At 40.0% G+C, this 27,628-nt stretch overlaps 1 protein-coding gene across 1 annotated transcript in view; it reads right to left on the reverse strand.

The window, feature by feature from the left end:
• ASCC3 (activating signal cointegrator 1 complex subunit 3) overlaps nucleotides 1-27,628 on the reverse strand; it is a 492,957-nt gene that overhangs the window by 19,384 nt on the left and 445,945 nt on the right. Inside the window, exon 37 of the mRNA XM_045011487.1 lies at nucleotides 12,118-12,342. Within this exon, the coding sequence (XP_044867422.1) occupies nucleotides 12,118-12,342 (225 nt within the window). The remainder of the gene's footprint in view (nucleotides 1-12,117; nucleotides 12,343-27,628) is intronic.

Consider the following 27,628-nt stretch of genomic DNA (forward strand, 5'->3'; position numbering starts at 1 on the left):
GACAAGATGTAATGGGCTTAAATTGCAGCAAGGAATATTTAGGTTAGATATTAGGAAAAACTTCCTAACTGCAAATGTAGTTAAGCACAGGAACAAATTACGTAGGGAAGTTGTTGAATTTCCATTGTTGGATGTTTTTAAGAACAGGATAGACAAACATGTGTCATGGATGGGCTAGATAATATTTAGTCCTGCCATGAGTGCAGGGGGCTGGACTAGATGACTTATCAAGGTCCCTTCTAATCTTATATTTCTATGATTCTGTAAAATACAGAGGTAAATAACTTCTGTACCCTTACTCAAGATTCCCTTGTTTATGTATCAAAAGATTGCATTAGCCCTTTTGGCTACAGCATTGCACTGGGAGCTCCTGGTTCAGCTGATTATCCACCACAACCTCCAAATCTTCTTTCAGTCACTGCTTCCCAGGACAGTGGCCCCCATCCTGTAAGTAAAGCTTATATTCATCATTCCTATATTTATATTTAGCCATATTACATTGTATATCATCTGCTTGCCTCCAATTTATCAAGCAATCCAGATCGTTCTGAATCAGTGACCTGTCCTCTTCATTATGTACCATGCCCCCAATTTTTGTGTCATCTGTAATCTTTGTCAGTGATGATTTTATGTTAATAACTAGGTCCTTCAAGAGACATAGCATTTCTGTCAAATCTCTTCTTTCTTTTGAACAAAATAGAACAACACAGACTCTTCAAACTTTTCCTATAGCTAAAATTGATTTAAATCTTGTGCAAGGGTTATATTTGAATAAATTAATCGGTAATTAAACTACATTATTAATGATTGTTGTATCTCATTGCTACGATTATATAGGCTGCACACAGACCCAGGTGAGGTTAGATGTTCGGCTGTGTGTGTGTGTGTGTTCTTTTTGTGTTTTTCCTGTGTGCTGCCACAGCTCTGCGCAGACAGCTGGCAAAGCAATTTCAAGCGAACTGCCAATGACCACAAGATTCGTCAATGTACAAAGGCACCAGCCCAGGTTTATTGTCGGCAAAGCACGGTATTAGTATCCTGCAAACTTTACCAGACCACTAATACATGTTTGCCCATAACAATGGACCAGCTCAATGAACAGTGGGACTTTCTGTTCCTTTTTAGGCTAGACAAAGACACTTCCTTTGAGATACATTTTTATATGCCTATACAAAAAAGTTATGTACTGCCCCTCTGACATAGTCAGTTACTGCCCTCGGACATGGCTAGTTATCACCTATCACCTTGTACATGTTGGTTTGAGTAAAACATTTTTATTACGTACTGTTATCTTGACATTATCTTTTAGGAGGGGTCTGTGTGTTTCTGTTATTCGTGGGGAATGTTTTTGATATTGGGATGTTTTGGCACCACTTGATATTGGGATGTGTTTGCATGAGTACTCTGTGTCTAGCACTTCTTAGGAATGTGTATTTTCGCAATATTAGTTCTGTGTTTGCCAGATTTTGTGAGCAGGTCATGCCTTTTGCTCACAGCTTGTCTTTGCTTTATATTAGTAAAACTTTGACTACCACGTTAGCCCAGGCCTCAGACCTGGATTATGCTGCAGGCTCTCTTCCTACTACATTTCCCCCATTTTTGTCTTTTTATTGCTTTACCCATTGTCCCGGAAAAGCATAATACATAGACTGAAGATGGCCTAGTGGGCTAAACACTTATGTAGCCATCTTACTTTTTTATTTACACATTTATGCCCCATTTGTTCCTTAGTTCGCACATTCCCTCCTACGACTGATGGATAGATTTTATTTTTTAATTGTTTTTAGTTTTTTATAGTGAACCTGGGAATGTTAGGCCCGGGTCCATGACTGAGGCATTGGATGTAGAATTGTGCTTTGGTAACCTGTGGGTGACATAAAGAGGCCTTTATACTTAGTTGGTGGTCGATGAGATGGGCTTTGGTTAGGATTATAAGTGTGTTGTGCTTACAGAATATTAGGGGTATATATACTAATATATAAGAGGGATTACACTTTTTTTTTGAATAATTAAATACCAGCTATATTTTTACATAACTTGTGATAAATGATAATATATGGGTAATATTGATAGTTGGTATGCATACATATATGTAAATACATATATAATAATATGCTTATATGTATATGTTGGTACCTTAAACATTTTTTATAGGACACATTTGGTTTAACACACCTCACAAAGTATTTAAGAATACAGATGTTTAACAGCCCTTACAAACTTGCTTTTAAAACATTAATAAGCATTTGATTATTTTTAATAATGATGATTTATTACTATGGCAGTGTTAGAACTGGCCATACCGGGTCAGACCAAAGGTCCATCTAGCCCAGTATCCTGTCTTCCAACAATGGCCAATGCCAGGTGCCCCAGAGGTATGCCCTGTCACCCATTCCCAGCTTCTGGCCAACAGAGGTTAGGGACACTATCCCTGCTTATCCTGGCTAATAGCCATGATGGACCTATCCACCATGAATTTATCTAGTTCTTTTTTGAACCCTGTTATAATCTAAAGAGTTCCACGGGTTGACTGTGCATTGTGTGAAGAAATACTTCCTTTTGTTTGTTTTAAACCTGCTACCTATTAATTTCATTTGGTGACCCCTTGTGTTATGAGAAGGAGTAGATAACACTTCTTTATGTACTTTCTCGGCGCAAGTCATGATTTCACAGACCTCTATCATATGCCCCATTAGTCATCTCTTTTCCAAGTTGAAAATTCCTAGTCTTACTACTCTTTTCTCATATGGAAGCATTCCCCTAATTTTTGTTGCCCTTTTCTGAACCGTTTTCTAATTCCAATATATCTGTTCTGAGATGGGGTGACCACATCTGCACATTTGACTAAACTTTTATTGAAATAGCACTAAAGCACACAGCCACCACCTCATCCGCCAATTCTGGGAGATGGAGAGAGCACTGAGATGCGCTACTTTCCTGCATTCACCATCCCAGGTCTGGGAGATGGGCAATGTTTCCCCGGCTTCCAGAGCTGGCAGGGAGGCAGAGTGGTGGGCTTTCTTTCTCTCCAGCAGCTGGGCTGGAAGGCTTTGTGAAATTGACAAGAGCCTTCCCTGGAAACTAAAAAATTCTGTTTCAATTCTCCTGAAATGGAATTTTTCCTGTGAAAATTTTCATGGTTTTTGATGTTTTGCCCTGTTTCAAGATAAAACTTTCTCAAGCGTGAAAATTTTCACAGAAAGTCATTCTCTTCTTTTCGGACAGCTCTACTTGAGAGTACTGGGCCTAGGAAGATACCTTTTGAGAAAAAATGTAATTACTTTTCCTCTGCAAAAGTTAAATAATTTGTTTTTCAAATGCAGTAAATCGGAATTGTATACCTGTATCGCCTCTGAGGAAAAGACAGCTTACCTTATTTGCAGTTAATAGGAAAGCAGCCAGTAGGGCAGATGGCACTCCTTTTATATTATTCTCTGTAACCCCTCTCCTTCACACATTTTCGCCTCCCTCTTCCACTGCTTTGCCCCCCATTACTATACGCACTCTTCTCCATCCCCTACCCCCTTGAAAGTCTCTCTGATGCATGCAAACTAAGACCTTCCCAGATGCTTTATAAGATCCTCTGTGTTGCTCCTTCAGTCTCTAAAGTAATATTATCAATGTGATCTGAACTATGGAAAGAATGGATCATCTTTTGTATATATTTGGTTGAGCCCAACTCTCTAAGTTTCTTACTGGTTTTGCTTTAAAGCGTTTTACAGAGATAGAACCAGCCACGGATTGCGATACCGGCAACATGAACATTACAGTATTTTATCCAACTGGTCAAAAATTTGTTAAGTTCAGAAATCCAACTTATTCTTAAATTGTTATTAATTTATAAAATGATATACTGTATTATGCTTATCAGCCCAACAGCATAATAAAGTACTTTTGAGAAATTCCCATGGCAATGAAAACCCACTCTCACCAATATAAACAAGCTCCAAGTTCTTAAAGATACCACTATATCCAATTTCAAAGCTTACATCAGTCTACCGAATGCAGCAAAAAGCTACAGCCATTTTCTTAAGATAAATATGCCCTTTCTAAAGGTTACGGTCAATTTCCAATTAATAGTACAATATTTTGTCAATAATGAAACTATTTTAAGTGCATTTATAAGATTTTTTTTCCCAACAGCAGCAGTTGTTCACAGTAACTTTCTCCTGAACTTTTGGCCCCATAAGGTTAGCATTCAGGAAGCTCAGCTGCTGTCTAACAAACTTAATTAATCAAAAAGTCATTTCCGAGCAGTAACTATGAGTAAAAGTGCTTCAAGTGTGCTAGCAAGCCTACAAGTTAATCAAAATGCTAATGCAGTACAAATTAAAGTTGTGATTAACATTTCACAGTAGCTGCTTAAGTGAATTGATCACACAAATGGGTTAAGCATTAGTCATTTCCTCCAGCCCCAACTGGGAAAAGGTTTGTCATGGGTGGGGGAGGGATTGTACATAAGCAGCACCGTATCATCATTAAACTGTCACCAAGTGCTGCCATACAACAGTTTACAAGTTTATCTATGATGTGCCAAAGTAAAAAAAAAAAAAAATCATAGGCCTACAAAATAAATTATCTCTCTAAAGAGAGCTGGCATTTAAGTTCCTCTGAACATGTAGTATGCATAGGTACTCCCTCTACAACACTACACATCTGTTTATTATCTGTAAATGAACACGATCAGTGCAGCACACATCCTAGGTGAAGAGTTTTGATTACTCTGTTGCTTCTGCCCTTCTGAGCTAGGATAATATCAGTCCAAATGTGGAAGCAGCTAGTATTACAATGGTGACTGAATTCGGCTACCACCATCGGTGTGCTACACACATCCATACACAGTGTATATACTGGCTAAATTAATGTGTTTCAGAAGCTCTCTCTATATTTTTAAGTTTATTTAATTTTTTTTCTCCTTTCCCTCCTTCAAAGGCTTCCTGTTTATTTTTAGTAATACACACATCCATTAAAATGGAGCGACTATCCTTTGCTCCAGGCGCTACTCAACAATTCTTAAATATACAACCATAAAATAGACCGCTCCTGTAGCAGACTCTCTTCATCCATTAATCACATTATCTACAGCAACCAGCAATAAACAGCAGCTATAAACATAGCTAAGATCTCCCAGCAGAGCCTTCCCACTTCTCCACAGCTAGGGAAAACAAATGGAGTTTGGAACATGCTCTGAAACTAGGGCTATTAATGATGAAGGTGATGGGGGAAGCAAGCTCTAAAGTGGAGGAGCACATTCTCTGTCTTATATGTTCAGGACTATAGTTCAGGCACCTCTGCTGATCACAAATGTGCTAGTATGACAGCAACCTATCTTCTAGCTGAGGAGTGCTAGACATAGCTCCGTCTAAAGCACACCAGTGAGTCTGGTCAGTCACAAGTTACTTGTGCGTACAAATATAGGGTGTATGTTAAATTTAGCTAAATGAGGCAGAATACTTGTTTTTAATACATATTTTTAAGGTGCCTTCTGAGACAGCTAATGCAAAAGACCCAGTTCAATTACCATAAGCTTATTATTATTTAACAATACCCCAAAATGTGCTAGGCCTCACAGTTCGAACAAGGAGTTAAGGCCCCTGCCCTGAAGATCTTACACTCTAAGTTTGGATACAAGATAGCAAAGGGGTAACAAAACAGCACTACAATCTCATGGTTACTCAGTTAAGGGATGTGCATATTTCTCACTGCAAACTGTACTTCTGTCTACAATTCCAGATCTGACTTCTCTTCTGTCTTCTCTCAATGTACAGGTATCCTACTGAGATGTGCTTAACACATCCATAGGCAAACACTCTTCAAAGGTTAAGGCTGAGCTCCATGGCAGTCCTACTCCCTGGAAATACTAAAATGTTTTATCAACGATTATACTACAAGTGGAGGCTCGTAGCCAATCCAAATGCAAAGCCAGCTGCTGTCATATTATTTCTCAGTGAAAGTGACTGCCCTGCTGAATGTGAGCTGGATTGTATTACTATCTCAATTATCCATTTCAATTAATACAAATATAGTAGGTAGTTTCAGAACAGGAGAATAAGAGCTGATCGCTGAATACACAGCCAGAAAGTATAGGGCTTGATAAGAGTAGCAAAAAAGAGATTTGATTTATTCTGTTTCAGATATTATTAAATCAGGGATAGGAACAAAGATGGGGCATTGCTTTCAAAACAGTAAGCACTACTACTACACTATCAAAATATTAGATGAATCATTTAGTTAGAATAAACACAAATTTTGTCTTCTACTATAGTGTCTTCTACTTCATCACAAGACTGAAGAAATATCATCCTTTGTTGTAGGCAGTGTAGTTGTAGTCATGTCGGTGTCCCAGGATATTAGTGACAAGGTGGATGAGGTAATATAGTGGACCAAATTCTGTTGGTGAGAAAGACAAGCTTATGAGCTTACACAGAGCTCTTCTTCAGGACCTGGCAGGCACGGGACCCGAAGAAGAGCTCTGTGTAAGCTCGAAAGCTTGTCTCTCTCACCAAGAGAAGTTGGTCCAATAGAAGATATTACTCTCACCCTTGTCCTTCTGAAAAAATATCAATTAGTCATGCAACTGTTGGCATGTTCAGCGCTATTCCACAGAGCCTTATGTCCTCTTTTAGTGAGGCAGGATGGGAGTGGCGTATGGGACTTATGAAGACCATGCAAAGATAACTTTAAAAACAATTATTTGCGTTATGACAGTGTCCAGAGACTTAGCTGAAATTAATTACTGTTGTACTAGGTGCTGTACATTACATTTAGCAAAAGACTGAGTTCTTTGGGTCGGGAGCAATCTAAATAGAAAAGGCAGACAAAGAGTCAGAAAAATGGAGTAATATCCCCTTTTTACAGATGGGACACTGAGGCAAAGAGAGATGAAGTGACTTACTCAAGATCAAACAAGACGTCTGTGGCAGTGCTGGAAACTGAACACAGATCTCCCAGGCATCAGTCCTATGCCTTAAGCGTAAGTCCATCCTTTCTCTCACTGGAAGTGCCTTCCTTAGTCCTTGTCTCTTACTTTTCAATGGGGGGCACAGCCATTCATACAGAAAATTCCTGCAGCCCCATTAAGGACTCCAAAGCTATTAACTGCCAAAACGGTCACTCAGCTGCCAGGTAGACCACACAACAACATTCCCGGGATTTGTGCAGCAAATAGGAATGGACACCACATGCCCTTCCCCCAGTCCCAGGTGAGTATATGACAAATTTCACTGTAACAAACACCTTGTTACAATGAACTAAGCCCATGTCTAAATGATATTAATCATAGCAATGCTATAGCATGCGAAGCATGTTTGTCCCCCTTTCTATGGCAACAATCGTATTTCCTTATTGGGACAGCAGTGAGACTGCTGGAACCAGGTTATTGTTCTGTATGGTGGGGGAATAAACTCTTTAACTGACATTTGACATTTAAGCTTAAGAATTCGTTTTCCATCTTGAGCATATTTCAATATAGAGCTGTAATATAAAAAACAAAATGTTTAAAGGGGCAGGGGAAATCTCTGTCTCAGGAAAAGAAATTTTATGATAAAGGCTGCAAGCACTTTGGATTGGGAGAGTGAAGGGTTTTAGACCTTTACCCAAATGAAAATAAGCTTGTTTGAACATATTTACTGTTGCTTATTCTGAAAGAGGCTTTTGTAACAGAAATTAAACTTTAAAAGAGATCAGGGGACATTCAGCCTTAAAAGAAGTTATTCCAAGATGGAAGTGAACATTTGTTGGTCCCTGAAGGATCCAGGAAAACAGCAGACTCATGGGAATTGCAATATATATAATTTTGGGGAAGTTCCATAGCCTGTGGCATACAGAAGGTCAGACTAGATTATCACAATGGTTCCTTCTGGCTTTAGAATCTATGGATCTATATAATGACCACTAAATAAGATACCTTTGTTTAAAGAGACCTGTCTTGAAAGAGGAGAAGAAAAATTTAGGAGGATTTCTGCATTGGAAGCCCCAAGAAATAAACTTAGTGATTTAAATAGATTTATGTGATTAACCTATGAACAGTTTCTGTTTGTCTGATTATGCTGCATTTATGTTTACAAAAGTTTCAGGACTTCAGGTGTACGCATAAGAAAGTAATATGAATTTTTGATGACAGTATTTGACAAGTATTTTCCCTTTTACAAAGCATGGTATTTGTGTAACAATCATGCACAATGTGTGTGCAGGGCATTTGCGTGTGAGGTGTGCGCATGCATGTGTGTTATGAAGGAACTGCTAGTAATTCACCAGTAAATGTGTTGAGATTTGAACTTCAGTCCGGATTAAGTCCCCCCCACCCCCATCCCCATTTTATGCTTTAATTAAGTGAAATGAATTTGGTGAAATTAGTCTCCAAATTTGGCTCAATAAATTCTCAGAGGACAACTGGATTTTTTAAGTAAAAGGTTGACTAATGATTGCAGAAGGAACATTTAAAAATAACTTAATTGAATTTTGCCAAGATTAGCTGATAGAACTGCTCAGATCTGTCAACTATTTCTGTTATCTGACACTGCTAGCTTGCTTCCCTGACTCATCACTAGCTCTGCTCAGCACAGACACACTAAGGGCTTGTCTTCACTACCCAGCTAAATCGATTTAGTGCATCTGGTGAAGACACGCTACGTTGATGGAAGCATGCTCTCCAGTAGACGTAATTAATCCATCTCAATGAGACACGGAAGCTATGTTGGCGAGAGAGTGCCTCCCGCTGCCATAGCGCGGTGTAGACACTGTGTTAAGTTGATGTAAGTTACGTCGCTCGGGGGTGGTTTTTTCACACTCCTGAGCAACGTAACTTACATCGACTTAAACGGTAGTGTAGACAAGGGGCAGGCTCAGAGGCAGAAGGAATGATGGAGTAGGTGAGAAATATGTGGGGGACTGGAGGGTAAAGAGGCTTGTATGTCGGGGTGAAAAGTAGGGATCTTCCATTCTGCAGTGGGCATGAGATGGGGTGGGAGTTCAGGGCCTCTCTGCTGAGGCATAAGCATTTGAAATTCTCCTCCAATGGTGCTGCCTTGGCTCCCTGGAGCACGAAGGCAGCACTGCTGTGGGGAGTCCACCTTTGATGTGCCCATTGGCAGGCTTCAGTGCATCAGTTTACATTTCGTTCACATCTTGAAGGTTATCTGCACAAACTTAACAGCTGGAGAGTTTTTAAAAATAAGTAAATAAACAAAAGGTTAGCATCTTGAACACAAGAAGAAAGTCTCTAGGAAAAAATACTGGCTCACTGAGCTGTCACAATCTGACCAGCTTGACTCCTGATGTCGCCTCTGCCCCTCCCCACAATGTTACACACACACACACACACACACACACACACAGAACTATATATCTATATCTCTATATATCTATACACACACAAATTTATCAATTGATCCTTCTTCGATCAGTTCCTTTCTCACAACTAAGATCTTTTTTCTCCACCCCAGTTGACCCAGAGTTCATCAACAGGTCAGTGCTAGGGAAAAAAGGTAACAACCCACACGGAAAGTGTAACCCTGTCTATTGTTTAAGCTTTAGGAACTTTAACCTTCATTTGGAAAGCATGACTAATAAGATGAAGCAAATATTCTCCCAAGGGAGGTAAACCACGTGACAGTTTCAAAACACAAAAATGTCTCTTTCTTTCTTTCCTGCTCACATGGCTGTGTATATACCAATATCTACTGGTAGAGGACAAAGGCACATACAAGTTCTGTTATAGTAAGATAATTGTTCAGGAACTTTTTCTTCTGCTTAATGTAACCGAATACTTCATTTTAAAAAAAGTGACAACAGTTTTAAAAAATCCCTATCCTGTGATAGGTATAAGAACATTAGTACAAATATTTGTAGTAAAAATAACTAAATAGATCTTTAATTCACTTTCTTTTTCAACTATTGCTATGTAGTAAAAGCCCACTAATGTGACAAATTATTATTTAAATGAATTAGGTGCTTTAGATGAAATTGAAGTGAAATTTCTGGCCTTACTAATGCTGTCTATCACGTGAACTCCATTCATAATCAAAGTTTTAAAAAAAGAATTTCCCTTTAAAATAAATCTTCATCACCTTTGTTTTAGTAATTAGAAATATAGGGAGTGGGGTTCCTTTCAAAACCTGTTTGCCAAGTTTCTGGCTACAGAAATAAAAATATTCGTGATGTGATTTGCTTATTACTCTTATTCTTAATTTTAGTTTCAGTTGGTTCAATAATCATATTACAAGTGGTGCTGCCCTTAACAGGTGGTGTGTTTTGCTACTCCAGCCTCTGGGCACTGCAGTGCTGCCCATCAGACAATGGCACACCTCCTTTGGGAGGAGTGTTGCCATGGGACCTCTCTCATGAACTGGTTTTACAGACTGGAGGCTTGGCACAGCCAGTAAAATGACTCCTATTTATTTGTATTAGAACAGTGCCTAAAGGCACAACGAAGATCTGGACCTACTTATGCTAGGTCAGTGGTGGGCAACCGTCGGGACGCATGCGGCCCATCAGGGTAATCTGATTGCGGGCCACGAGACATTTTGCTGTAGGTATGCCTCCCCACCCCCGCAACTCCCAGTGGCTGCGGTTCGCCTTTCCCGGCCAATGGGAGCTGCAGGAAGCGACAGCCAGCACGTCCCTGCGGCACGCGTTGCTTCCCATAGCTCCCACTGGCCGGGAACTGCGGCCACTGGGAGCTGCAGGGGGGCCATGTCTGCGGATGGTCAACATCAGCAAAATGTCTCGCAGCCCACAATCAGATTACCCTGATGGCCCCAGGGTGCCCACCACTGTGCTCGATGCTGTACATACAAATAGTAAGAAGACCCTCAGGATCTTATAATCTAAGTAGACAAGACAAGGAAAAAATTGCTATCCCTTGGTTTCACAGATGGGGAACTGAGGCAGAGACAGATTAAGAGGTTTGCCCAAGGTAACACAAGAACTGAATGCCAATCTCCTGAGTCCCAGTCCAGTACTTTAAGCACAGTACGATTCTTCCTCTCTAGCAGTAGCAGGTAGAAGCTGGCCTATTTTTGCTTCAAACTACAGCTGCATTTAACCGCCTCCCAGAATTGTGTAAATATCCCTTTTAGCAATTGCAGTAATTCTATTCCAGATTTATTTTGCTGCTCTAAATTGTCCTTCATGGGGACTGTTGTGCACGTGGTTGTGTGTTATGGGTATTCTTTATGGTCAGATTAGAATGCCTGGTGGTATGGACTTTTGTGCAACTGCAAAAGTCACAAACTTGGAGAGTGGTTTAAAATCAGTTTGGGCAGTGGCAGCCTGCTCTTCGAGCCCTGTGGTAGTTGAGAACTGGGGAATATAGCAACTGAAAATCTCATCTAAAATTAGATTGTTAACATATTCAGGCAAGTTTTATTTGAGCTCTGCAATGTCTAGAGCACTTTTGGGTCCTGTGAAAGACAGTTGATAAATAACAAAAATAATAATTGCCCATAGAGGTTGGGTCTACAGGAAAGCACATCTCTCAGTGCTAGCCTAGGCTTTCCAAAGCACATTCACTTATAGGGAACTGCAGACCAGTTTCAGGTAGTACAGTGAGGATACTTGGCTACAGGCACTGACTTCCTCCTTGCCTCAGGGGTGCTCAACTCCCGCTCCGCCCCAGGCCATGCCCCTGCTCCAACCCAAGTCCCCACCCTGCCTCTTCCTGCCCAGTTCTGTCCCCTTCCCCGAGTGCGCCCTGTCCCTGCTCCTCCCCTTCTCCCCAGGGCCTCTGCACACTGCAGAACAGCTGATTGCGGTGAGTGGGAGGTGCTGGGAGAGAGAGGGAGGTGTTGATTGGCAGGGCTACGGGTGAGCCGGAGGGAGGAGGAGGAGCTGGCTGTCGATGGGTGCTAAGCACCCACTAATTGCCTCCTTTAAACCAGTACTAATATCTATTGCCGTTCAGTTTTATCTTTATTTACATTCAGTTCTGTAATGTTGTGGACATTTGGTCACTTTCTAAATAAATTTGTGTCTGTCTTAGGTGTTCCAGTCCTCAACAAAACCATATTGCAATACATCTCCAGAAAACAATGTGGATTTTTCCTGGATCAAAAATATTACAACACATTAATGCCAAAGAGTAAAGCAGCAGATAAAGTATGAAATGGATTACTATACCTGACATATTCTTATAGATTGGTCCAACACTGTCTTGGTATCAGTAGCATAGTCTGGGCAAGGCAGCATGGCACGACTAAAATGGGCTTGCAGCAGAAGATGTGTTTTTGTGTGGGAACTGTCAAATGAATGAGGATTGACTTCAATGGGGAGATGTTTTGCCAGTTCACTGTTCATTTGATCTTCATTGTGTCTCACTGGAAGATCTGCATACTCTTCAGCATCCTTAACAAAAAAATTAAAAGGAGGAAAAATAGTTTTTTTAAGTACATAAAATACAAGAAAGCAATTGCAATTAAGTAGCATTTTTTTGCACTGTCCTTTTTAAAGGACATTTACAACAAACTACATGGAAATCAGAGTATATAGCTGAGATTTTGCTAAAAACAACCATTTTGACTAGTGATGTTTAAACATCCTTTTTCTTACTCATTTATCAGAGCAATAGATGCTAGTAAGAAAAACAGTAGTTTGTTAAAATATTCAGGAACCATTAAAGAGTTTGAAATACTCTTTATATATCTGATTTTTATGTTAGAGCAGAATAATGCAGATTTCATAGTAAATACTGAAATATGCCCATTAGTCAAATACAGTATTTGAGATCTACTACATGACCTAATAGAGGTCTTCTATCACGCTAAATCGTCTATAAACTGATGTAATGAAGCCAATCTTAGACTTAAAGCAAGCAGTCAATAATGCACATTTTCATTTTTCAGAGAATATCCAAATGTTTCTGCTTTTCTTTACACATTCAAGACACACAGTGGGTTTCAAATCAGTCTAACAACTCTAGTCTGTTTATTTTAAATATTACAAATATTTAATGTCCAAGCAATAGATGATCAATGTCTAAAAGATTATTAAAACTGCAAACTAATTACTAGAGATTAAACACTACCTGTCTTCTGTGCCTTGCAGAGCAGCAGACATGCTGGCTATGCTTTGCAACTGACGCGTATGCAAGGACTTTCTGGAACTTGCACAGGGGGCCTGAGTAACAACAGGAGTTCCCTGTGTGTCCACATGTAAGGTTTTGGGGATGAGATAGGGACAGGCTGGGCTAGTAGCAAGGGCAGAGCTGGTGAATCTTGTACTGTACTAATCAACTGCCCCATGTGGACTGGGAATCCAACAGCAGCAGGAATACTGCATCCTCCAAATTGTAGCTTTGGCCACTGAGTGGCTCTGCTGTAGTTCTAGGACTTAGAATTGGGGAGGTTTCCTTTTCTTCACTGTTCACATGCACCAAGCGTGTCTAGTCTGGCTTGGTGTGGGAAGGATTTCATAATTTCCTAAAAATATGAAACTTTGCAAATCAAATCAAATCATCAATATGTGATGTCTTTTGTGCCTGTAATTAAAGCAAACAGATTCCTTTTACCAACTGGATCAATGAACATTTTGGTAGTCTGAAAGACAATGCTGTTATAAAAGGAGAATGCCCTCATAACCATGGATTCAGCGAAGAGACTGTTAAATTAAAGATAAAATATTCAGGTTTTTTTTTCCTCTCTCTTGTACTACAGATTTGATATTATGGGCTTTAGTCTCCAATCAGACTTCCTGCAAATCCATATTAATTAAACGTTCACAACGGTAAGTAATTCAGAGTGAGATCTAGAAAAAAATGCTCTTTTTAGTATACCTTGGTGGACTACCATAATTCATAATAGCTTAACACCTGATTTATGCCCAATTTATAGGACACCTTTGGAACGTCTTTGATAAACGTTCTACTGTTAGTCTGTCTAATAATAAACACCACTAATTATTTTCAAGTTACATTTATGGTATACTGAAATTACACTTACATAGTCTAACGTAAATGTGAAAGAATGAGTGTCTAGAAAGTTTAAGAATAATTAGAAATAAAAGCAGTGTCATTAAATTTATTTCATACTTTGAGAGCAGATTAAAAGTGAAGACTGACTAAAGACAACTGCTGCTTAATCCTTGATGTCTCTGCCAGATCTCTTGTGAAAACTGCGGTCATTTATTCTCTGAACCTAAGGTCACAATCTTTTTAAGCCCTATAGAATGTTGCATGTTTGCTCTGCTCTTTTATTTAGCTCACATCCCCTTCAAAGATATTTTAAAGAATATTTACCAAGGAGATTTTTTACTTAGTTTTGCCTTGCAGTTTCAAGCAGCAGCAGGAGTCAGGATCAGGATCAGCTGAGCGATTCCAGACCAACTGGTATTCCTGAAAATATGTTCTCACTAGTTTTTCCCCAGTACGATGTGTTTTATTTACTTCCAAAACAGTCATCTTATTTCAAACAACTTGCCTACTTAATTTCCTGTGTGTGATTGCTGACTGTAAGTAAGTGAGGTTCATTTTCTTATCTGCATCATGTAGGTAATTAAAGGAAATTGGGAATGGGTAGCGAAGCTTTTATGCAACTGGGAATGAAGCTGAATGGAGGGCACTAAGGTCAGCAGAGTCCATTATATTTTTATGTGAGAGGCCGGTATGTCTGCCCTGTCCTTGTTTGTTTAGTGTAGGCTGGACAGACTACTAACTGCAAATCTGTTTCTCTGATTTGCCCAGCTGTCCTTGAATAAAGACATCTTCCATTGCAAATGTTAAATGACAGTGATTGACAACCCTATGATGAACTCTGCTTGTAACCCTCTGCTACTGTTTTCAGATAGCACAAGAAAGGACAGAATAAAGAAACATCCTTCATAATCACCTCAAACGTGTCCTGCTGTTCACTCAGTATTTTACATTTTTGTTTCCCTTTTCATTACAAACCTCAATCTGTTCTGCAAATGCTATAGACTCAACTATGCCAAGCAATGTACAAAAATATATATTTTACTACATTTCATTTGAATACTGTACATAATTCAGGGTCTGATGAAATGGATTAAGTTGCATAACAATTTAATGTTATCACACTTTAGTACAAACTTTACAATTAGACCAAAAAGCATTGCTATGAATGTTCTTCCTTTCCTTGTTTTTCTCTGATGTTGTGTTAAATCAGTACTATTGTAGCTTACAGCTCACGCTATATAATCTTTATCTATACGAACACCTGTTGTAAAGCATAACCTGCTTTGACGATAGCCAGCGGTTGACCACAGATTTTAATTGTGTACAATCATGCATTTGTAGCCCCATCTGAAACGGCACAAAACTTCACAGCTATGTTATCCCATAGACTATAAAGCCAAAAGGGACCATTATGATAATCTGATCTGACCTCCTGCATAACATGCCTATAGAACTTCCTTGAATTAATTCCTCTTTGAACCAGAGCATGTCCTTCAGAAAAAACATCCAATCTTCATTAAAAATGTACAGTGATTGAGAATACACCAAAGCCCTTAGTAAATTGTTCCAATGGTTAATTACCCACACTGTTAAAAATGTGCACCTTATTTCTAGTCTAAATGTGTCTAGCTTTAACTTCCAGCCATATACCTTTTTCAGCTACATGGAAGAGCCCTCTATTAACAAATTTCTCTTCCCCATGTAGGGGCTTACAGACTGCAATCAAATCACTCCTTAACCGTCTCTCTGATTCAAGACTGAGCTCCTTGAATTTCCCACAATAAGGCATGTTTTCCAATCCTTTAATTTTTCTTGTGGCTCTTCTCTGAATACTCTTCACAGCTCAGGAAGAATGTTGAAAAACTCAGCACCAGAACTGAATACTAGTATTCCAGTAATGGTTTAACCAGTGCCAAAATACAGAGATAATATAACCTCCCTACTCAAGATTCCCCTGTTTATACATCCAAACATCCCATTAGCCTTTTTGGCCACAATATTACACTGGAGTTCATGATCAGTAGATTATCAACCAAGACCTCCCATTATTTTTCATAGTCACTGTTTCCTAGGATAGAGTCACTTATCCTGTAAATATTGCCTACATTTTGTTCTTACATTTGGCCAAACTGAAAAGCATATTTCTTGCTTTCGCCCAGTTTACCACGCAATCCGTATTGTCTGTACTAGTAATCTGTCCTCTTCACTAATCATCATCCTCCCAATCTTTGTGCCATCTGCAGACTTGATTGGTAATGATTTTGTGTTTTATTCCAAGTCATTGATAAACACATTAAATAGTATATCGCCAAGAACTAAGTACTGGGGAACCCCATTAGAAACACATCCACTCAATAACGAATCCCCATTTTCAATTACCTTTTGAGACCTGTTAGCCAGATTTTAATTCACTTGATGTGTGCCATGTTGATTTTGTTTCAATCTAGTTTCTTAATCAAAATTTCCTGTGGTAACAAGCAAATGCCTTACAAAACTCTAAGCATATTATATCAACACAATTACCTTCATCAGCCAAACTTGTAATTTCATCAAAAAAAGATATAAAGTTAGTTTGATCAACTTTATTTTCCATACACCCATGTTGACTGGTGTTAGATATATCGCCCTCCTTTAATTCTTTATTAATCAAGTCCCCTATCAACCATTCTATTATTTTGCCCAAGATCAATATCAGGCTGACAGACCTATAATTACCTGGGTCATGTTGTTTACCCTTTTTAAATATTAGAACAACATTAGCTTTCTTCCAGTCCTCTAAACTTCTCCAGTGTTCCAAGATGTATTGAAAATCAACATTAATGGGCCAGAGAGTTTCTCAGCCAGTTCATCCTTTTGATAGTTGTACAATTATTAAAGGCCAGACCTAAGGCCCATTTAAATCAAAGTCTCAGCCAATTCCCAGGGCCTGATCCTGCAAGCATTTGCTACTGAGTTAGACCCTGATCCTACAGACACAAATTATCACATATAGGCTCATGAGTGGCCCCAATGAGCTTTACAGTAAATATTCAAGATAAGAAGTACCAATCTTAGTAGTGTTTGTAGGACTGGGCCCTTATTTATTTTTTCAGATTCTTCTTCAATCCACAAGAATTGCCAATATATTTTGCTTAAATCATTGATATAAAATGAATGATGAAACGTGGATTTACACTGCTAGCACATCTTCCATAAAATTTAAGTTTTTTATTTTTAAGCAGCTGTACACGCTGCCATCTACATTTAACTAAGAGACAAGAGGATGCTTGTGCAGTGTAGACAATTACAGGATCAATATGAACAAAAAAAAGAAGCTTTATGTTTTAATTTAAGTTCAGTCATGGGAACAGTAAAACTTAAGAAGTTAATGAGTTCTAGACTTTAAGTAGCAATTGATTAATTTGTAACAGTGAGGTTCTAAAAGAAACCAAGATTCTCACATTCCAGGACTGAAGTTGTAGTCTTTATTTTATTATTTTTTTAAGTAATAGTATATTGGTAAATACCATGGAATTGACTAACCAAATTTGTGTATTCTCTTTGGGTTGATCAAGAGAACACAAATATTACATATCTTTAATATTTTAAAAAAATATCCTGACATACATTTTGTTGTGTCTAAGCAAGCCAAAGAAAAAAAAATCTGCTACCTATAACTATTTATTAATTGCCATGAATTACCCAATATTAAAACTTTAAAGCAAACTAATAAAGGAATAACTGCTATGATGAGAATAAAGATGGGGAAAGTTTTTAATGTCACATGTCAATCAAGCTATCTTCATTAACTTATTAAGTGTTAATTAATACTGGGCCAGACCAATGGTCCATCTAGCCTAGTATTCTGTCTTCTGACAGTGGCCGGTGCCAGATGCATCAGAGGGAACAAACAGAAGGCGGCAATTTTCAAGTGATCCGTTCTCTGTCATCCAGTCCCAGGTTCTGGCAGTCAGAGGTTATGGACATACTGAGCACAGGGTTGCATCCCTGACCATTTTGGCTGATAGCCATTGATAGACCTATCCTCCATGAACTTATCTAATTCTTTTTTGAACCCAATTATAGTTTGGGCCTTCACAGCTTCCCCTGGCAATGAGTTCCACAGGTTGACTGAAGATTGTGTGACATAGTACTTCCTTTTGCTTGTTTTAATCCCGCTCTCTATTAATTTCATTGGGTGACCCTGGTTCTTGTGTTATGTGAAGGGGTGAATAATACTTCCTTATGCACTTTCTCCACACCATTCATAATTTTATAGACTTATCATATCACCCCTTAGTCCCAGTCTTTTTAGTCTTGCCTCATATGCAAGCTGTTCTATACTCCTAATCATTTTTGTTGCCCTCATCTGTACTTTTCCAATTCTAATATATATTTTTTGAGATGGTGTGACCATAACTGCATGCAGTATTCAAGGTGTGGATGCACTGTGCATTTATATAATGGCATTATGATATTTCCTGTATTGTTATCTATCCCTTTCCTAATGGCTCCTAATGTTCTGTTAGCTTTTCTGGGCAGGCGTTTTTCAGCAGCTATCCACAATGACTCCAAGATCTTTTTTTTTTTGAATGGTAAGAGCCAATTTAGACCCCATCACTTTGTATGTATAGTTGGGATTATGTGCAGTACTTTGCACTTATCAACAATGAGTTTCATCTGCCATTTTGTTGCCCAGTGACCCAATTTTGTGACATCTCTTTGCAACACAAGCTGTGAACTTAACTATCTTGAATAATTTAGTATCATCCTCAAACTTTGATACCTCACTGCTCAATCTCTTTTCCAGATCATTTATGAATATGTTGAACAGCATAGGTCCCAGTACAGATCCTTAGGGGACACCACTGTTTACCTCTCTCCATTCTGAAAACTAACCATTTATTCTTACCCTTTGTTTCCTATCTTTTAACCAGTTACTGAGCGATGAGAGGACTTTCTCTCTCATCTCATGACTGCTACCTTTGTTTAAGAGCCTTTGATGAGGGACCTTATCAAAGGCTTTCTGAAAGTCCAAGTACACTATATCAACTACATCAACCTTGTCCACATGCTTTTTCACACCTTCAAAGAATTCTAATAGATTGGTGAGGCATGATTTCCCTTTACAAAAAACAACATATTGTGTTCATCTGTCTGTCTGATAATTCTGTACTTTACTATAGTTTCAACCAATTTGGCTGGTACTGAAGCTAGGCTTACCAGCCTGTAATTGCCAGGATCTCCTCTGGAGCCTTTTTAAAAAAAATCAGAGTTACATTAGCTATCCTCCAGTTATCTGGCACCGAGGCTGATTTAAGCGGCAGGTTACATACCCTGGTTAGTAGTTCTGTAGTTTCATACTGGAGCTCCATCAGAACTCTCGAGTGGATAGCATCTGGTCCTGGTGACTTACTTACTGTTTAACATATCAATTTGTTGCAAAACTTCCTTTGAGACACCTCAATCTGGTACAGTTCCTCAGATTTGTCACCTAAAAAGAGTGGTTCAGATGTGGCAATCACCCTCACATCATCTGTAGTGAAGACTGACGCAAAGGATTAATTTAGCTTCTCCACAACAGCTTTGTATTCTCTTCTAGCAGCATGATTGTCCAATGGCTCTGCTGATTGCTTGGCAGGCTTTCTGCTTCTGATGTACTTAGAATTTTTTATTTTTGCTGATAGTTTTTTTTTGGTCTTTTGCTAGTTGCTCTTCAAATTCTTTTTTGGCCTGTCTAATTAAACTTTTGCACGCAACTTGCCAGAGTTTACACTCCTTTCTATTTTCATTGGTAGGATTAGACTTCCAATTTTGAAACGATGTCTCTTTGCCTCTAACTGCCACAAGTACTCCTGTTCTTTTTGCGGATACAGACTAACACGGCTGCTACTCTGAAACCTATCTTTTACTCTGTTTAGTTATGATGGCATTTTTTTAGTTCTCTTAATTTATTTTTTTTTGATTGGGGGTATACATTTAGTAGTTCTTCTTCAATGCTTAGCCAACAGTTGGCCATAGAGATAATTTGACATTTGATTCATTCCTGTGGGGCCACCAGGGCTTGACAGGCCAAGAGTCCAATGTTGGAACAGACTTGATGCATACATGTAATAGGTGGTCTGACGTTGGGCTACCTACACCTCACAGTTGGTGGAATTTTATCTCAGATGTTATAAGCCACCTGGAGAATGGTGTTTGCCGGAACATCTTGTGGCATTCTGGCAACATGTCCAAAAAGCATAAGATGCTATCTGTGGACAATGGCCCCAGGAGTCTGTAGACCGGAGCGACTCTAAAAGTCTGCATTACGAATGAAGTTGTTACACTTTATGCCCAAAATAGGATGTTGACATTTTGTGTAGAAAGCTTCCAGCTTTGCCCAGTCTGAGAGGTATAGCATACACATTTTGCAACCATACAGCAGTACGGAGAGGATACGGTTCGAATAGATCCTGAACTTTTAGTTCGAGTCTCTATTACTATTTTTAAATAGTTTCCAGGCAGCTTGTAGGCATTTCATTCTTATGAAGTTAGTTAAATTTCCATTTAACTAACTTCCTCATTTTTCTTTAGTTCCCCTTTTTGAAGTTAAATGATACTGTGATGGATTTCTTTGGTATTTCCCCGCCTAGAAGGATGTTAAATTTAAGTATATTATGTTCGCTATTATGTAAAATTAAAAAGATAAAGAAATTTTTACATTATTTTACATAATCCATTAGTTGGCTCAATAAAGGTATTCATTTCTAATTAATTGTACAAATCTGCCTGGAATCAGAAAAATAAAACATGGTACAACTTTAACATTTTTTTTCACAGGGATTGTCATACTGTACAGTATTCTGCAATTATCACTCATTTATACTCCATTGCACATTTGTTTCCATGTAACTTAAGGTTCAAAGGTAAGCCAATATTGAATTTCAGGAAGACTTTTCCAGGTGAAAATACCTAAGTGTTTTAGTTTCAATTTCTATCTACAAATCAATTCCTGTACAATTTAGAAATGGGGGTAACAAATTAACATTCACTGTGGTACTATTATTATTTATATTGTAACAACACCTAGAGGTCCCAGTCAAGACTGGGGTTCGATTGTGTAAAGACTGCTCCTACCCCAAAGACTTTCAGAATAAGGCCCTGTTCTATCAGTGGGGCTCCATGTGAATCGCTGCAGTCTGCCTGTACAAGTAAGTTGAGGATTCGGGTCTTCAAACATACAGGCTATGTCTATTCTTACAGCAGCATATAGAGAACATACACCCCCCCCCCCAGCACAGGTATAAACAGCAGTATAGCTGGTGAGGCATTGCTTAGGCGAGTGAAGACACGCCCAAACCGTAGGGTATATATTCTCCATGCCCAAGCAGTGCCTCCCCGGTCTACGCTGCTATTTTTATCAGTGTAGTGTCCCACTGATGGAGCCTTTCCCCAGAGCAGGGAAAGGCTCCGGCAGTGGGGAAAGACTCCAGAAGCTCACATGACAGTGAGGACCAAGCCTGCTTTTCCTTGAGGCATGTAGTTACACATACCCTACACGCCATTGCTCATATAGACCAGCCTTAAGCACTTGTGTGTAACTTATCTCATGTGAGTAGTCCCTAGGGCTCCACAAAGGCACAGAGCTCCACTCACACAGATTCAGCTGCAGGATCAGGGGCCCAATTTAGAACAAGAAGGTTTACCAAGCAACAGGAGGGGGAGAGAAGGAACAAGAGTAATAGTGATAATATAAAATTACATAGGAAGCTGGACCACACACCTTGATTTCCTAACTAGTTACAAGAGATTATTATTATTATTGTTAAACCCATGTCTATTTCCAACAATTAGTTTTAATAAATTAAGCTAGTTTACAGCATGTTTTTGTTTGTTTCATAACCTCTGCTTTTTTTCTGTTGTTTATTCTTCTGCTAATTTCCAATTTTAGAATTTATTATTTCTCCGCACATTTCCTGTTTGTTTATACCTCTGTTTAGCTTACCAATAGGTATATACATAAGTTGATTTTCAAAGCAGTCTAGGGGGAGTTTAAACACATATTTTCCATTAATTTGCTTTAAAAATCTCAAACATATGTTTTTTAATCCTCTACAGTTGTCTAAGTTATAATTAAAACAATACAAAATAATACAAAGTAACACAAACACCACGAGTTACTTGGCAATGCTTTCTTCCACTGCCAGGCTCTTCCCAAAGTCCAGGCTATAGTTACATGCAGTCAGTTAAAACATCTCTCACCTTGGGGTCTAATTTATGAAAAATATAGTCATATGACCAATACTAGTGCATTTTATCTTCATATCTTTGTTTTGTTACAAGTGTAAAACAGATTTATAAGGGAAAACATCAAACTTACACAGATGTGCAAGCAGCTGGAATTCAGTCAAGCACAGATTTATGTGCAGAAATCTAATATATGCATGAAGAAACACATCTTTTTTACCCTTGCCAAAACTGACCACATGGTTAACAGCTGGATTTCAGGAGTATCCTTAAAATTAGATTACATCAAAAAATTAGATTAGAGAAGTACCCGCTAGCATCGCTGTAGCTAAAATTATATCAGCATTAGCGATTCCACTTTTAAGGAGTTTATTGCTAGCCCATAAAAGTTTGTTCTTTGGTTTCAGTTTCACAGGATATAATTTATGCTTTTAAAGTTTTAAAAAATCGATTTAGATGTTTCTTCATTCTTACAGATATCAAGGGTCTAGGACAGTATCCCAATTAAAGAGAGTAATAAATGGGCATTATTAGTTCTGCGCTGTTTTAAGGACAAATGTCATGCACATTTTCCAGCTTCCCATTCTAGGCAAAAGAAAAGACATTTCTGTCAGACTGCTGAAGTCCCTCCACTATACATTTGTATTTAGAATGGAAACTCTTAATTAGACTAACTCTTTGGGCTAGAGAACTTCTTCATTCTGTTATATTCGTTCAACCTCAGTATAACTCCATTGACTTCAAGGGGTAATTTTTGAGGGGCAAAGCTCTAAATTTGCAGGGAAGTTATTAAATAGTAGCTTGGTTCATGCTTGGAATGTAAGATTAACTACCAAAGGAAATAGACTGGAGGCAAGCTTAGGAAAGGTGCAAGATACATTTATCACATGGATATCACCTCCATATATGCAGGGGTGGCTCTAGGAATTTTGACGCCCCCAGCACGGCACGCCTGCGGGAGGTCTGCAAAAGCCGCGGGATCAGCGGACCCTCCGCAGGCAAGCCGCCAAGGGCAGCCTGCCTGCCGCCCTCGTGGTGCCAGCAGAGTGTCCCCTGCGGCTTGCCGCCCCAAGCATGCGCTTGGCGTGCTGGGGCCTGGAGCCACCCTTGCATATATGTAGAATGTATATCTGTTCACATGCACAGCACACATGTTTTATTCACCTATTATAGTTTGTGCTACTAAGGCCACAGGATGGCTAGAGTCAGGAAGGTCATCTTTGAAAGCAGTGCAGAGTTTCCTTTTGAGGAAAGGCTGTGCAGAAAAAGCCAGCCCTGAGGATGAATTTACATAAACACAGTATGATCCCTTGGTGCACAAGAAGGTGGAGACTATTCCAAGAATAGAGGCAGCAGTGAAGAAGGAATAAAAATGTGAAAGCAAACAGTTAGGATGCTAGCCTGGGGCTCTGGAGGCCTAGGTTCAAATTCCCTGCTCTGTAACAGACTTCCTGGGTGACCCTGGGCAAATCACTTAACCTGTAAAATAGGTATAACAGTACTGCCTTCCTTCCTTACTGGTGTGTTGTGAAGATAAATACATTTGTGAGACATTCAGGTGCTGTGGTGATGGTGCCATATACGTACCTTAGATAATACATACAAAGGGAGTGATCAAGGAGGCAGGATTGGATGGAGCGAGATGGAGAAGGAAATGAGAGCAGACACACTGACTGTGAGCATAAAAAGTGTGAACTAGATCTGAAAAGTGAGAGACATTAGTGAAGGGATTCCAACAGAGGACTGACATGGTCTGACCAGTCACCAGTAGGACACCAAGATGGTTTTAGCTGCAGCATTTGAATGGAGTTGAGGGATGGAAGCAGGGAGGCTGCAAAGGAAGCGGCTGAAGGAATCAAGCTGAGAGATGACAAAAGAATGAACAGCAGCTTTGGCATTAGAGATGCAGAGGAAGGGATATATTTTAGTGTTGTTTTAAAGGGGAAAGAGTGAAGAAGAGTTGCTTTGCTATAATTGAAAATATTTGGTTTGAAATAAAGTTAACAACTGATCGCTGTGGCTTACAGCGATGTGCATATACAGTACTGTAAAGGTTCTTTACTGCTTTAAACACGCATCTAAGTTTAATGCCCTCAGGGTGAGCACAATGGGTGTGTGATTTTTCTCAGGTGTTCTGGTGTCCCCAAGGATAGTGGCGAGGGCTGAGGAGAGTCCTTCAGACACGCCACTGGCAACACAGCTAGTTGTATTAATCTTCTAATGTGTTTGGACCTTTAACAGAGGGACAAGCACTGCTCAATGCCCTTCCTCTGAAACAAATGTTCTCCTGTATCCTTTCCATTTGCCATCTGAGTAGTGGTTTATACATTTTTATAGCTAAAAAATAAGTGATAGAAACATATCTGGTGGGAGTCAAAATACATTGCAATTTAAAAGGCAGAAGCAGAGTGTCTGAACGAGGGGGCCAGAGGACAGCTTTGGAGGGGCATGTTCTGTGCCCCGGCCACAGTCCCGGGGCCAGAGCAGCTCGCTGTCCCCGCTGTGGCACTGGAGGAGATGTCAGCTACCATGCTGGGGCCCTGGGGCCAGAGGAGCTCACTCTCTCTGCCACAGCGCCGAGGCACTTCTGTGTCCCTGCCGATTATTAGTGGGGCCATACCCCTGCTTGCTCCCCCTTGTGCATGCCCCTGAGCGGGGCAGTACTGGTCTGAATATTTTTCATCTCACCTGGTTTTAAAAACTAAACAGGTATAGGATGGGAGACCTCTAAGGAACACCAGAAGCTGTGGAACATATGTATCTTTTGTAAATCATGCAAATCTTTCGTTAATTTGTTTTCTGAAAAGAAATATTTAAAGTTTAATTTGTAACTAAGTGTTGGGGTCTAAAGCATCACAAATTTCAGCAGTGGGCTCTATTTACAGGAGAAATAGTCTATATTTGAATTCCAAGGCTTCTTACTTAAATGAATTACAATGAAGAAAGAAGAGTACACAGCACAGTTTGATATTTTTTAAATGGCTGCATCTGATAAACACCATTCATTGTACAATTACAAACGCCATAAAAATAATAAGGGAAATCTCATGTGAAGCACAAGCTGGAGCAGTGAAACAGTTCAGTGATTGCTTAAAACTGCATGAAGGGTTTAGATTTCACAAGTTCACCTCTTACTTAAATGTCCAAGCTACAAATTACTAATGGCATTTCTGATGACCAGAGGTCAGGAGTCTAAAAGACCTTTGCCACTGTGCACAGAGCAATAGAAGGTCAGCTATCTTAGCTACCAGTATTGGGGAATGACTCAACAGCTTGGAATACGTCTAAAGTGTAAAGTTAAATTACAGACAATTGCTTCAGCATGAAGATGCTAAGAAAAAAAGTTCTAACACAGTGGAAAGAAATTGGCATGCAAAACAATGATCTGATATCTGAAAAAAGATGTGTTTAGCACATACTAGTGACATCTGCAATAAGAATTTGAATTTATTTAGTGCATTTTTAAAGCCCTCAAAGCACATTACAAACATGACTGTATTTCACTGGTGCTGTGAAACTTAAGTATTGTAATTATTGTACTTGTTTTACAGCTGGGTAAATTGAATACTGATTAAAAATAATTACCTGTATTTTAAAAAAGATTTTATTGTAAAATGCACACACTGTTAAAACATATTAAAAATAAAGAATGATCACCATGGAAAGTGAGGGGAAAAAGTTCAATGCTGCTTCTTTAGGAGATCCTGTTAAGTCTTTAGGAAATATTTTTCCTAAAATGTATTCTCTAATATCAACTGAAAATTAGTAAAATAATTTCTCACATAAGTAAACTGTATCTTTAAATAAAATAGATCCCAGAACTGGCCCTTGGGTGCATAAGAGGAGGTTACTTAGCTGTAACTGGAGGTTATTCAAAATGCGTGGTTCCTATTTGTATTCCAAATGTGGAGGGTGCGTATGTGCGTTATGGGCTGGAGCGTTTCAGCAGCAGTGTCCATTCACCTGTATCTTATGTTGCCATATGCTTCAGGCGAAGTTTCAAGAGGCCATGAGGAGCAACACACCCTCAGTCACCTTCACAGTCTGCAGCAGAAGGGACGGTGGGTGGGTATTGGAATACAAATAGGGACCACAAACCTCAAAGTACTTCCAGTTACATGTAAGTAACCATCTCTTCTTCTTTGAGTGATAGTCACTATATGAATTCCAAACGCAGGTGAGTACGGAGCAGTGATCAGCTTGGGTACAAGAATATGATAGGAAATGCCTACTGCAGGATGGCATGTCCCACAGTCAAGTCTGCATTCGCCCACTGGTCAATGGTGTAGTGCACTGTGAAGGTGTGGATGGAGCACCAGGTTGCCACATGGCAGATCTCATACCAGAGGCTGTCCGCCAGGGAAGCAGAGGTGGTTGCATGCGGAGTGGGCTGTGATCCTGCTGTGTGGTGCGGCGTGGAAGTGGTCAAGCAGCAGGAACATATGGCAAGTCAGGTAGACCATGTGCAACTCCAAGATGTTGATGTGCATGTGCTTCTCTGGGTGTCCACATCCCTTGCATGGCATGGCCATCAAGGTGTGTGCCTCTTCTTGCTAGGGAGGTGTCCATGGCAAGGGTGGCCGTAGGGACTGGAGTGGCAAACAGGATGAAACGGAGCACTTTGGTGGGATCGATCCACCCAGTGAAGGAGGCGCGGACCCAACTCGGAAGACTCAAGGGCGAGTCCAAGTGCCTGATGGGGGGCCTGCAGACTGAGAGAAGCCACAGCTGTAGACAGCACATGGTGAGGAGAGCATGCAGCATCACATGGGTGCAGGCTGCCCTGAGTCCTAGGAGGCAGAGACAGCAGCGTACCATTGTGCACAGGTTGCAGTGCAGGGCTACCACAAGAGCCATGAGGGTGGCAAAGCAGTCTGCTGGGAGGAAGGCTCGTGCTGCTACAGAATCCGATGAAATGGATCATTTGCGTCAGGAGAAGAATAAATTTCTCCTCATTGACACAGACACCCAGTGAGGTGAGGAGAGAGTGGAGAGCGGGAACGGCCGCCACTGTCTCAGTGAGGTTTGATTGCACCCTTCGATAGGAGGGCATCTGCCTTGTGTTGGAGAAGGGTGTGATGGAGAGACTCCCTGGAGGCATCTGGGGGGAGGGCGCTCTGATGGGAGGGGAAGGTTAGGAATTCATAGTAGTTGTGTCATATGATCTCCAGGACCCACTGGTCCATGGTGATCTTGCCTCAGTGGTGGGCGAACAGGGCAAGATGAACCCTGAAGGTGATAAGGGGGGGGGGGACGCGCCTGGAAGCGATGATGCAGGGGGTTCGTAGCTCTCGACTGACATGTCAAAATTGGGCCTTCATGTGGTGCTGGGGCATGGTGGAGGAGATAGGGCGCAGGTGCTGGAATCTGGGCACCATCGGGACGGCTCCAGGAACTGGGTGTAGGTGGGCAGGTATGGGGGGCAGAGGCTCGGGTGGAATGACAGATTAGGTTGCTGGTTATTGGAGGGGGCTGGATTGTAGATCCCCAGAGACTGGAGGGTCGCCCTTGAGT

This window comes from Mauremys mutica, chromosome 3, assembly GCF_020497125.1.
Source record: "Mauremys mutica isolate MM-2020 ecotype Southern chromosome 3, ASM2049712v1, whole genome shotgun sequence".
Classification (NCBI taxonomy): domain Eukaryota; kingdom Metazoa; phylum Chordata; order Testudines; family Geoemydidae; genus Mauremys; species Mauremys mutica.